At 36.8% G+C, this 13,880-nt stretch overlaps 1 protein-coding gene across 1 annotated transcript in view; it reads right to left on the reverse strand.

The window, feature by feature from the left end:
• The window catches only part of TSPAN7 (tetraspanin 7), a 125,497-nt gene extending 111,623 nt beyond the window's left edge, over nucleotides 1-13,874 (reverse strand). The window contains exon 1 of the mRNA XM_006918258.2: nucleotides 13,782-13,874. Within this exon, the coding sequence (XP_006918320.2) occupies nucleotides 13,782-13,862 (81 nt within the window). The 5' untranslated portion in view covers nucleotides 13,863-13,874. The remainder of the gene's footprint in view (nucleotides 1-13,781) is intronic.
• Nucleotides 13,875-13,880: the final 6 nt, after the last annotated feature.

Consider the following 13,880-nt stretch of genomic DNA (forward strand, 5'->3'; position numbering starts at 1 on the left):
GTCTTCTATGCATTTTGTTGTTTCAGGTCTTATATCCAGGTCCTTAATCCATTTTGAGTTAATTTTGGTGTGTGGTGATAGACAAAATTCTAGTTTCATTCTTTTGCAGGCGGCCTTCCAATTTTCCCAGCACCATTTATTGAAGAGGTTTTTTTTTTTCCACTGTATGTTTTTGGCTCTTTGGTCAAAAATCATTTGTTTATATATATGGGGGATGATTTCTGGGCTCTCAATTCTGCTCCACTGGTCTGTGTATCTGTTTTTCTGCCAATATCATGCCGTTTTGATTATTGTCACTTTGTAGTATAATTTGAAGTCAAGCAGAGTGATACCTCCATCCTCATTCTTTTTTCTCAGGATGGTTTGGCAATTCAGGGTCTTTTCTGCTTCTATTCAAGTCTGATGGTTTTTGTTCTGTTTCTTTAAAAAATGCTGATGGGATTTTGATGGGGATTGAATTAAATATGTACAATGCTTTAGGTAATAAGGTCATTTTAACTATGTTGATTCTTCCAATCCAAGAACATGGAATATCTTTCCATTTCTTTGTATTTTCTTCCATTTCTTTTAATAGTGTCTTATAGTTTTCTTTATATAGGCCCTTTACATGTTTTGTTAGATTTATTCCTAGATATTTTATTCTTTTTGTTGCAATTGCAAAAGGAATTTTTTTTTCCACTTCTTTTTCTCACACTTCGTTATTAGAGTATTGGAATGCTATGGATTTTTGAACATTGATTTTGTATCCAGAAACTTTACTGTATTTGCTATAAGTATTATTTAAACCTAGCTTTCTCTCATTGGAATGAGGGAAATGTCCTTTTTCATATGTTTAACAATATACACTAGAATTTATTTCTGGATTTACTGTTCCACTGATCAATGTCTATTTCTAAGCCAACATCACATTGAATCAATTAGTGACTTTATAGTTGTATTATTTATGAATTGCAACATAACAATATTACCACAAATGTTAAGGCTTAAAACAACACAAAATTATTATCTCATAGTTTCTGTGGGGTCAGGAGTCTGGGCACAGCTTAACTGGGACTTCTGTTTCAGGGTCTTGCAAAGCTTCAGTCAAGGTGTCAGGTAGCTGTAGTCTCATCTGAGGCCTTTATAGACAAGGATCTCCTTCCAAGATCACTTGATTGTTGGCATCATTCTGTTGGTTGCAGGCTACCAAACTGAGAATCTCAATTTCTTCCTGGCTTTCATCTAGAAACTGCCCTCAATTCCTTGCCATATGTCCCCCTCCACAGAGCAGATCACAACATGAAAGCTTGCTTCTTCAAAGCCAGCAAGAGACAAAGTCTCTTAGGGAGATAGATAATATTATCTAAAGTAATCATGTACATGTATTCACACACATTTAAACACCTTTGTTGTAGTCTATCAGTCAGAAACAAATCACAAGTCCTCCCAACAGTCAAGTGGAGGAGATTACACAAGTGCATGAATACCAGGAAGTGGGGATCATGACAGCCATTTTATAGTCTGTCTGCCACAGTAGTATATTCTAATAACTGTTAAGGTACTTACTTCCTCCTTCCCCCAAATTTCTCTTGATTTCTCAGGCATTTATTCTCCTACATAAACATTATGGTTTTATCAACTATCACCCCCTCTCCTTGAAAAATCTCATTGGAATTCTATTTAGTATTTTTTAAAATTTCTTTATTTAAATTATTTTCAAGTATACAGTAAATTGGTTAGACATCTATATACTTCATAAAATGATGCCCCCAGTTGCTCCCTCCCTCCCCTGACCCTCTACCTAGCCAACATATTAATTGGAATTCTATTTAGAATTGTATTAAACAAATTTTTAGAAAACTGATATTTTATGATATTAAATCTCCCCACTCAAGAACACAGCATCTTTGAATCTGTTCATGTCTAATTTTATTATCCTTGATAAGATTTTAGTTTTCTTCATATAGGAGCCTTGCCTTTCTTGTTAACTTTGTTCTGAAGTATTTATGATGTCTATTGCTACTGGGATTGTAATGGTTTCCTCCCTCTCCTTTTTCAAGGATTATATTAAAATAATGAAAAGCAATTAATTTTTGTATTTTTATCTTGTATCCAACTACTTTATTGAATTCTTAGTAGTTTTTTTTAACTAGAATCCATTGAGTTTCTTAGCATACAACAATCACATCTGTGAAAAGATAATTTTATCTCTTTTTTCCAACATTATTTTTTGTCTTATTGCATTTACTAGATATACCAAAATCATAAATAATGGTAAACAAAAACTCCTGTCCAGTTCCCAACTGACTCAAAACTTTTTAGTATTTTACTATTTTCTTGAATAAATATTTACTGTTGGTTTTAACATTTGTTGAATGGAAATCATCTCTGTTAATAAAAAGAATAATGATAGGTACTCCACCTTCAAGGAAATGAAGCATAACTCCACTCCTTAATTGTGAGCTAGGCATAATGACTTCCTTCCAAAGAGTGCAGTATGGAAAGGAGATAAAAGAGTAACTTTATAGTGAGAAACTTCACAAACTATTTCAGCTAGGTGATCAAGATCAATATCAACAGTGGTAAGTCATATTGACAGTATGTACCCTTCATATGATGTGATGAAAATGGCACTTAACATCTGTGGTCTTCCTTTCAAAAACACATAACCCCAATCTAATGAGAAAAAAACACCAGATAAATTCCAATTGAGGAACATTGTACAAAGTACATGATCTGTACTCTTCAAAACTGTCAAAGCCATCAAAAACAAGGAAAGTCTGAGAAACTGTCACAGCCAAAATAAGTCTAAGGAGACATGATTACTAAATGTAATGTGGTAGTCTGAATGGGACATTAGATAAAAATTCAGAAAATCTGAATTAAGTACAGACTTCAGTTAATATAAATAATGTATCAATCTTAGTTCATTAACTGTAACAAATGTACCATATTAACGTAAGATGTTAACAACAGAACTGGTTGTGTGGTATATGGGAACTCTACTACCTCTATAATTTTTCTGTAAATTTAAAACTGTTCTAAAATTAATAGTTTATTTAAAAAAGAATAAGAGAAGTCATCAATTCCTCATTTGATTTTAAGTGACAGGTCTATATTTCATTATCCTAGCTAGGAATTCCCTTATTCCAATGACAGGGCTAAATTCAGCAACCTAAACTTATTATATTTTTGGTTTCCATTCAAAGCCTTCTGGAATACCAGCTCTCTTTGGTTGCAAACTATAAAACCCAAAAAGTTAATCATCCTTAATTTCCAGGATAGGGATTGTTCTGATCAACTTATACGTTTAATAAATATTGACACAGTACCTCCCATGTGAAAGAAATTAAGAAAAAGCAACATTCTACACCATAAGCAGTAAGTTGCCAAAACATGCGTGCCAAACTTTACAATGCATTTGAATGTCATTTAACCTTCAGCATTTGACTGAGGTATGTAAGTACAGTTATTCTCAATTCTGAAGAAGAAATTGGGGCTCAGAGAAAATATATGACTTGTCCAAGCCAAGATTTCACACAGTTCTAATTTCAAATCCCTTGCAACAGAAGGCAATAGTTAAAAGAAACCAAGTGAGTGATACAGTATAGAATATGAAACAGAAATTGGGAGAAGCAAGAAATCCTCAAAAGCTTCATCAGAAATAGAAATTGAGCATAAGACAAGGATAAGGAAGGGATATTTAGAAATATTTACCGCCCAGTCTCATTATTAAACTTTGAGTTCCCTTTCAACCCAAAGTGGTCTACTTTTGGGAAGTCATGGTACAACCTGCAAATCATAAACTCTAATTAGTGTTTGTGGAATGATGAGAAAAATGAACTGACCCAGGAATTCGATACAGCACCATGATGATGTTTGGAGAATGGTAATTGAGGTGTGTGAGCAATCTCATTTCACTGGAGAAGCAAGAATAGTCTCCACTGATTATTCAAATCATGGTAACTCAAGTCGTAACCACCAGAACCCATTTTTAAACCTATTGGATCAATGACAACTCACCTCAATCTAATTATCAATGACAGCTCAACTTGCTTCAGGGAACATACACCTGGACACCAGTTACAATGACACTCTCATACAATTCAAAGTCAACCAATTAAGCAGACACACTGCAGTGAACATACTTCTCAAAGTCCATCAACAACAGTCTCACCCAAAGAGCAATGGTTCTAAGGCCAAGGCCAACTACTCATGTCTCTAACCAAAGCAACTCCCAACCACCACCACACTTCCCACTCAGCAACTGCTTCGCTCATAAACTATGCTTGACTAGCACAGTTCTCTTTTACTTTGGTAAGTAATGATTTCAACTTTGTGTTTTACATATTGGATGGTAGTCTCATCTTTTGACATAAGACTAACTAAGACACTTCTTAACTTTTCAGTGCAATTGTGAACAGAAATAGATTCCCCCTAAGGAGTGGAAATTATCTCAAACTCCAAGAGTTTAATTGAAGACCCTTGCCAGAGGCCAGTTCAGTGAGTAAGAAAAATACTATACTGGCTACAGCTTGCTTGTGGAATCTTCTCCTCAAACTAGTTTTGCAGTACCATAGACCAATTCACAGAAAAGCATTCACATGGTAAAAATTTATAACTGCATCATGGGCCATAGAGTTACCTTCCAGGAATTAGAATCGCCTTGTGAATAGCTTTAAAATTTACACACTCAGGCCTCTCTCCAGATCAATTAAAATTGAAACTTCATGAGATGAGATTAAACATCTGTGTTTTAAAAAGCCCCTTAGTATTTCTGAATGAGCCCACCTCTAGTTAGAAACAACTCAAGGTCTCCTAAGAGTGACAAGGCCATTTTGGCTTACTAAAATACACTGGAGACCTAGTCCAGACTTTTGAGCAAAGCAGAAAAAATCAATAGGCCAATGCTAGATACTCCTTAGTTATCTCCAGATCCAGAGGACTCCAAATTAACCAGGTCTGCTATCATACACTGAGTTCTCTCTGAACCAGTGGTTTTCAATCCTACTTGAACAGCTGAATCACCTAGGAGATTATTTTAAATATACCAATGTTGGTACCCCACTCCAGACCAACTGAATGAGAATCTCTTCATGTGAGTCTACGCATATATTTTAGGCCTCTTTAGGCAATCCTGAGGGGTAAACAAGATTGAGAAGCACTAATCTAGGTTGCTCAACTAGTACCTGCACCTGACCAACTCCATCTTCTAATACTGCAATTTCTCCTAAAACAGATGATGATGAAAAAGCCCATGATAAATTACAGAACGCTCTAAAGAAAATCTTTCACAGTAGAATTGTGATTCTTAATTCCATCACCAAACTATTTAACATGCTTACATGTTCAATTGATAAAATAAGCAAAAAGGAAAACAAAATAAACACAAACCTTCTGCTATCTTTTTCCCCTACATTCTTTTCTTGATGAATATTGGGAACCTATATAAAAGAGGACAAAAGTGTTCAGCCATGAATGAAAAGCATTCTGTCACGGCAAGGGGATAATAGCTAAATAAAAAAGGTTAAGAGCAATAATCCAACGATCTGCTTGCCACGAGGAGATAACTGAGACTGGAAGCTGCTCTAATGGTACCAAAGGAGGAAAAAACATAAGAATATATTTTTAAAATGTGTTTCAAGTTGGTTTAGCAGTGCATTAGTCACCTGTGCCAAGGCTTTAACATGTTTAAACAAAGAAGTGCAGTTATAGGTGACTTGTAATTCTCAGCACCTTCTGAGGTACTTACTTAAAACAGTATACAATGCTGAACAGTCAATGAATCATAAAATAGCTCATGGTAAGGTCAAATCAAGAACTCTAGCTATAATTAAAATTGAAGAAAGTATTTCATTCTATTTGAGAAAAAACTGAGCTAGTTTCTGAGCAACTACTAAGTAGAAAAGACTTAATGTTCCTTAAATGCTATAAAAGGTAGTGCACATGTCCCAACTGCATGTTGCATATTGAGAGCAAATTTGATTAAACAAGAAGACTCTTTAGATTACAATGTACACATCCTATTGTAAACATGAAGGGTTATCATTGTTGTAACAACAACAACAACAACAACAACAACAACAATAAAACAGCAAAGCAATAACCCATTTAAAATCAAGTGCCTCACTCTCCACCGTACTTTGAATTCTGCTGCTTCCACATTAATCCCGCAAGGTCTGAATTAGGTCAGAAGACACATGGGCCTTCACATGGTGGGAAGAAAATTAGAGCAGAAAAAAGCAGCAGCCATCTTCAGAGCTTCATTCCCATTTATCTAACTCCAGTCCCTGATGACCAGATGACCTTAAAGAGGATGTGCCTCAGTAGGCCTGTTCTAGCCTAGAACACTCCCTTTGATATCCAAAAGCTTTTTAAAAATTGAAAAGTAGATACCAATATCTACTAGAATAGCCCAACTATTGCCATTTTAGATGTTCTATTCAATCACTCACAATCAACTATGTATTTAATTAGTACCACGCAATGTAGAGATAGAGATATAAAGGACTTTCAGTTAAAGATGATAGATTGAACACATCCATTTACCTTGGCTTTCTCCCAAAACTCCAATGAAGTGACACTGAAAGGATTTTTAACCCACAATAACAAAGAGAATGGAAGAAGAGACAACCACAATGACATTTGAGAAGCTGAGAAAAAAAATCTTATGGCAGCTGTAAGAAAAACCAAGAATAAAATAGTTGCACACAAGCACCCCCAAAAGGAAGCTCCAAGCACATCCTGAACTAGGGATGAAAGTAGCTTAAAATAAGGAAGATCTGGTAAAAGCTTTTCGGAAAGCAATTAGATCCCTTCTAACTTCCTGTCTCTGGTCTCGCCTGCATTCCAGCACAGGTTGAGATTGATTTTCTAGGAAAGGTGAAACAGATAGTCTTTGACCTGGAGAATAAAAGTTCAGTACATGTGGATTCTCTACTTGAAATAGGAGGTTTATATGCTGCATGTGGAGACACCCATGTCTAATGTTCTTCATCCAGAATGAAGATTGCAAGATTCTTCTGCAGGAAATCTGACTGGATGAAGGGAAAAGACCTAAAGATATTGACCTTGGTTCCAAAACTCAGTTGCCCAGCCAAACCAGCCAACTTGCAATCAACAAAGTCCCACTTCATACTAGGAGCTTCCAATCAGCTTTTTAGTGCTCCACTCTTAAACATGAACAGAACAAGAAAGCAAATGGTTGTCGGAAATTTGAAGTAAGTCTGTAATATGGCAGAAAACAGAAGTTTGGAAGAAACTATGCAGAAAATCAAACTTTTAAAAATCATTAATATTGTTATCAGGATTTAAAAAAAGATATTACGCTTATGAAACAAGAGTGAGGTGTTAGAAAAGGAACATTCAGACCTCAAAAAAGAGCTTGTAGAAATCAACATATAAAACAAGTGAAAAATGCAATTGTGAAAATTAGAGGATCTAAGAAGTCCAACATCAAAACACAGAGAGAACAGTTTGGAAAGAAGTTTAAAAAACAATTTGAGAAAATTCCCCCAAACTGAAGAAAGGACCTGAGTTTCCAGATTGAAAGGAAAAGAAAGATGAAAATAAACATACAAGACATTATTATTGCAAAATTTCAGAGCACTAAGAACAAGAGTTTCTGAACACTCTCAAAGAAGAAAATCAGAATTTAAGAATCAGAAATAACACTTGATATCTCAACAGTAACACAAGCAAGAAGACTGGGGATGTGGGTGAAGGGAGACAGCAACATTCTGATGGTAAATGATTACAAACTAGAATTCTATACTCAGCCAAACTATCAAATTAAGTGCAAGAGCAAAATAAGATTTTTCACACTTGCAAGGCCTCATAAATTTAACATCCCATGCACCCTTTTCCAGAAAGTTACTAGATTTACTCCACCAAAATGAAGGAATAAACCAAGGAAGAGAAAGACAGAACATCTAGGAAACTGAGGATCCAACATAAAAAGAGACAGGACTCCCAAGGATGATGGCAAAGGGATATTATAATGATGTCAGCTGTTTCAAAGGCCCCGAGAACACTAGTCCAGGTTGAAGGTCAGAATGTTCTAGGAGAAATGTCTCCAACAGGAACTGATAGGATGCATGAAGTGTTTGATCATGCTAAGTGAAGATACACAGTTCTTGGGAAGAGCATGGAGATAAATTGGTGGCGAACATGGAAAACTAACAAGCAAAAGATAAAAAACAAGGTTTTAACTACAGGGAAAACAAGCTGTGCAGGCAATCATAATGTACATACTACATGACTCAGCTGTGAACAGGCTTACCTAGTCTCATTAATGTAATCACTAACTACTACTGCTCTAAACAAAATGATATATATGATAATACATTGAAGTCTGTCCCAATGTAGGAAAGTGTTGAGTATGGGAGAAAGGGGTAGAAGAGCTGAATTTCTATGTTCCATAGTGGAAGGACAATATGTAACACAACACTGAAATGTCAAGAAGTGATAGAATACATTATTAGCAATGAAGGTAAACTGCTAAAGCAGCAACTAATAAAACTCGATAAGCATTCTATCGAAATATCTAGCATGTAAACGACATTCAATGAATGTCTGTTGAGTTAAATTGACATGTAAAATAATAAGTATAAACTTTACTATATGTCGAAATTCACTTTGTGAGATGTTAGGGACTGCTTTTAAAGATTTTTCCAAATCACACAATAGAATGTATAGATGTCAAATTATAATGTACACCTGAAAATTATATAAGTGTATTAACCAATGTTACTCCAATAAACTTAATTTAAAAAAAAGATTTTTCCCCGCCATTTAACCCAAGAAAAATCTTCCCCCCAAAAAAAGATTAGTGATGTTTCCCAAAATGAAAAAAAAAAACCACTCATATTTCACCATAAGATAATTTGATAGCATTATTGATAGCTAATTATCTCCTTGGGTAACCAAAGAAGAAATCAAATCCAACCATCACTGGAAGGAAGCAAAAAAAAACATTTCTTTTCGCAATCTTAACAGATTTAGATATGGTGCATTTAAATTTTAGCTTAGAACTCAGATGAGTGTTTAAAATACATTTAAAAACTTATAAATCAAAACAGAATTTACCTTGTAAGCAGCATATGTACAAAGCTTTACTGTTTGTTGTTGAAAAACGTATTTGTTGCAAAGGAGGAATGTTTTGTTTTGTATTAGGATGAGACATATCTTTTTTATTCAAGCTTAACAAATTAAATTCCAATTAAAATTTTAGATAACTAAAATGGCAAACTGATCATAAAAAATATAATAATTGAACTATCATTAGAATAAGCAAGTCTTTATATCCCATGTTTCCATACATCAATGTCAGGAACACATTTAAATCACCACAGATAAACTGGAAATAACATTGTTTTAAAAAGCCACCCAACTGAGGTGAGTAGAAATAAATAAAGGAGCCCAAGATTAGTCAATAAAATTTCATTTATTCATTCATTCATTAAATAAAAACTTCCTGAGTAAATCTCCATGTGCCAGGCACTGTTTGCTAGTCTTTAAAGCACAGAGTAACTTACTCCTAGGTGTGTTTTTTCCTCCTCTTCTAGAAACCTGAAAACGAAACATATAAATCAAGAAAAATGAAGGATCCATTTACATGGTAATGTTATTTAACTGTAAGACAAATCATCTTATCCATTTAAACACTACTATATAAAAACTACCTACCTTTTGTCTTCAAATAAAGAATTATGGTACACCATGTTTTTCTTCTTACTTGTGACCGTATTTAGCATGGTCTGGTATGGTGGCTCCAAACACCAGTAAATATAGTGAGTTTTGCATAAGACTCTATTTTAATTCATAGGACTTACTATGTAAAGTCCAATTGTACAGAGGTTGCAGACACTGTTGACATTTTGAGACAGATAATTTTTTGTTGTGAAGGGCTATCCTATGCATTAAAGGATGTTTAGCAGCATCTGTGGTCTCTACTTACTAGGTGCCAATAGCACCCCACTCCCAGCTGTAACCAAAAATGTCTCCAGGTAGTGCCCGATGTTGGGAGGGGGGCAAAATTGTCCACTGTTGAGAACCACTGCTTTAGAGGAATACCTCAAAGAGAGAGATTGTAGACAGAAGAGAACACTAGAAAAGACAAAGATCTCTCATAACTGTAGACTTCTGCTTTAGTATATACTCAGATACATCAACCTCTTAATGCTACTGGTCTACCATAATTTTAAACTCAAATATCTTCTAGTCTTAAATCTAGACTGTGGTAAGAGAAAAGAAGTAGTCCTATTAAAACGATTCGCAAAGAACACAAAGGAAATAATTCTGCGTAACAGTTTTCATCTTTCCCTTAAAATGACACCAAGGTCATCTTTTTTGTTTAATTACTTAATATAACCCCAGAAGTTTTGACAGATATTTGAATATCTACTATGTGCCAGATATAGCTCTAGGTGCTAGAGAAAGATAAATGCATCTACTGCATTTGCTGAATTGATAAATCACTCATATAAAAAGCATTTTCTTCATGATCTTGCTTTTGGCAAAGGAATTCCAGATATGTCACCAAAACCACAAATAGCAAAAGAAAAATAGGTAAATTGGACTTTATAAAAAAAACTTTTGTACTTCAAAGGACACCATCAAGAAAGTGAAAAGATAACCCATGGAATAGGAGAAAATATTTGCAAATGATACATCTGATAAGAGACTTGAATCAAGAATAATATATAAATATGAGACACATAACTCAATAATAAAAACTCAAATTTAAAAATGGGCAAAGGATATGAACAGATATTTCTTCAAAGAAGATATACAAATACCCAATAAGCACATAAAAAGATGTTTGACATTATTACTCATCAGGGAAATGCAAATCAAAAACCACAATGAGATACCTCCCAGGATGGCTAGAATCAAAAAGTCAGATAACAAATATTGGCAAGGATTTGGAGAAATCAAAATCCTCATACACTGCTGGAGGGAATGTAAAATGGCACAGTCACTTTGGAAAACAGTCTGGCAGTTCTTCAAATGATTAAACGTAGAATTAACATATGACCCAGCAATTCCCAGCAAAGAGAATTGAAGACATATTCACAGCACCATTATTCATAACAGCCAAAAGGTAGAAACAACCCAAATGTTAATCAGTGGACATATGAATGATCAAAAGGTGATAGTCATTCAATGGAATATTATTTGGTCGTAAAAAAGAATGAACATGGATGAATCTTGAAAATATCATGCAAAGTGAAAGAATCCATTCACAAAAGACTGCATACTATATGATTTCACTTATACGAAATGCCCAGAATAGGAAAATCTATATAGAGAGTAGATTAGTGATTGCTTAGGGCAAGGAGAGGTAGAAATTGGGGGGAAAGGGAGGATGATAACTAAAGGGTATGGGGTTTCTTTTTTAGATAATGAACATGTTCTAAAATTGACTGGTGTGATGGTTATACATATCTGTGAATATACTAAAAACCAGTGAATCGTACACTTTAAAAAGGATGAATTATATCTCCATACGGCTGATTTAAAAAAAAAAAAAAAAGCACTTAAAGTACAATGCAAAACACGGCATTTGGACCACAGTTTATTAACAAAAATGTCCTATTTAAAATACCCTTGCATCTGGAGAGATCCTATTCTTTTGGCTGTGAAGTAGAAAATGATTATTGAATGCTCTTTAAACTATTGAAAGTGCTCCAGGAGGTAAACATTTAAGACTATAAAAACACTGAAAGTAGGAAATATTTTAAATGCAGGCATCAAGGAACTTCAGAGGACATAAAATGCAATGCTTATTTAAGATGCATTAGGGGTCATTAATTAATTTAGATTCACGGGGAGGGGCGGGATGGGGAGTGGGGATGGGGGGGAGGGAGGTAAGCAAGAAGAGCTCATAGGAAAATCCTCAGTCTAGAAGATTCCTTCTTTTACCAGCCTGCAGTGATGCTGAAAGAACACTCCTTTGTATATACTATAAACCTTATTTTTCAGGAAGCTAAAAATAATCGTCCATATAATTAACTCTGGAAACAAAAAGGAAGTCGAATACTAAAGGGCCAAACACAGAGAGATTTAAGGAAATGAACAAAAACCTAAACCAGTTCCCAGGAATGGCTACTGGAAACTTTCAGCAAGCAGTATGCATTATCGCTTTTTTCAGGCAAAATCTAAGATATAATCCATACATATCTCATAATTCCACTACTGAAAAATTTCAACCTGTGTTGTTTTCGGTCCAAATAAAGTGCGTTTTTGCGTTTGCCTTGTATGATATACCAGCTAATCTACCCTATCTCATTACAGAGCTCTTGGTATGCCTGGTCCCCAGAGTCCACAGTTTCCCTGACCTGAAGAATCACCAATGCCAGTGACAAGAAAATGCCCGCGGAAGTGGGGGGAAGCATTAGGGATTTCTTTTTATGCTTAATAAATTTCAGCTCCTCCCTTGATCATTACAAACAGCATGGTTAACCATCAAGCCGAGTCTGGGTACCTCATAGAGCACTGTGTCCAGTTTCAAACTAAAATTAGAGCTAATCTTTTTTTTGCGGGGGGGTGGCAAGGAGAAAAATAACCAAAGGCAGGACTGGCTTTTTCTACAGAGCCTCAGGTTACAAAATGACTGCCTTGTAAGCTGAAATGACCCAAAATGATACATTCATTCTCCTGCAGGGTGGCTGTGGCTTGCTGTGGGAATGGGGAACTTGGGGAGAGGGAGGCTCTTACATGGAAAGAGAAATAACAGGGAATGTTCTTTAGGTACCACCCACCCCTACAAGTGAATCACTGCAGTGTTAATCCCGCACTGATTCCACGAATTGCCAAACAGGATGAGGTAAGGCACAAGCCTTGAGCCCCCTCCCCCACCCCCACGCACGCAGAAAGGCGCATCCCTGCGCGAGGTGCACCACGCAGCCCCCCGAGGCCTCTGGCTGAAGGGCTGACGTCACCCTTCTGCATTGAGCTTCAAGGACCGGTAGAGCACTAGTTAGATAGGGAGTAGAGTTGGGGCGCTATTGCTGTCACCAAGTAGCGGTGAGTTCTCCTCCAGGGCTCTGAGAATTGAGCTCGAGCAATGACAGAAAGACCAGATGAAGAATGTAAGGGTGAAGGAGAGTGGGGAAAGGGTAGTAAGATCCATCTCCAGGGTCTCCAAGAAAGCTCAAACATGCCCCTAATTTATATAAGACCCTGTCCCTTCCGTGCGTCTTCACGCGGCAGTGGCGCCCACCCCCTGTCATTGCTCTCGCGGGGCTCTGGTCTCCCTTGCCCTGCCAGGCAGGCACTAGGCTCCTGGTACCTCCCTCTCACGGTCCCGCGGGGTCGGAAATAACCGGGAATCTGGGATCAAATCATGAGCTCAGGCACCCGCTCCCAGCTGGCCACAGGTTTGCTCCAAGTAGCATCGTGAACAGACTGGTAAAGGCGGTTGGGGAGGGGTGTTCAGAGAGGAAAATAGACGAATATACCGGCAACTTTCCTTAGAGGCTGACCCTATCTAGAGAGCTTAAAAAATAAATCAATGCATTAAAAAAAAAAAATTGGAAAGGTCGACAACCTGCAGTCACCGCCACCACGCAGCCCCTTGCAGCCTGCGCCAGGCGGGGTCCAAGGTCCGAGCAGCCCCAAGCCTGCACCCCCCGCCCCCATCCTGCAGCCCTGGCCCAGCAGCCTGCACCTGTCTGCTTAAGGAGGGGGCCGAGATTTGATTTTTGGTTTGGGTTTTTTCCTCCCCCTTCTTTTCTTGGGGCATCACTGTACGGACTGACCGACGGCGGCCCGACCACCAGCCAAGCTTGGCCACTCACCCAGAAGACGAAGGAGTAGATGATGAGGAGGGTTTTGAGACAGGTTATCACAGGTTTGGTCTCCATTCTCCTCGATGCCATACTACGGAGCTCCGGCGG

This window comes from Pteropus alecto, unplaced genomic scaffold (assembly GCF_000325575.1).
Source record: "Pteropus alecto unplaced genomic scaffold, ASM32557v1 scaffold28, whole genome shotgun sequence".
NCBI lineage: Eukaryota > Metazoa > Chordata > Mammalia > Chiroptera > Pteropodidae > Pteropus > Pteropus alecto.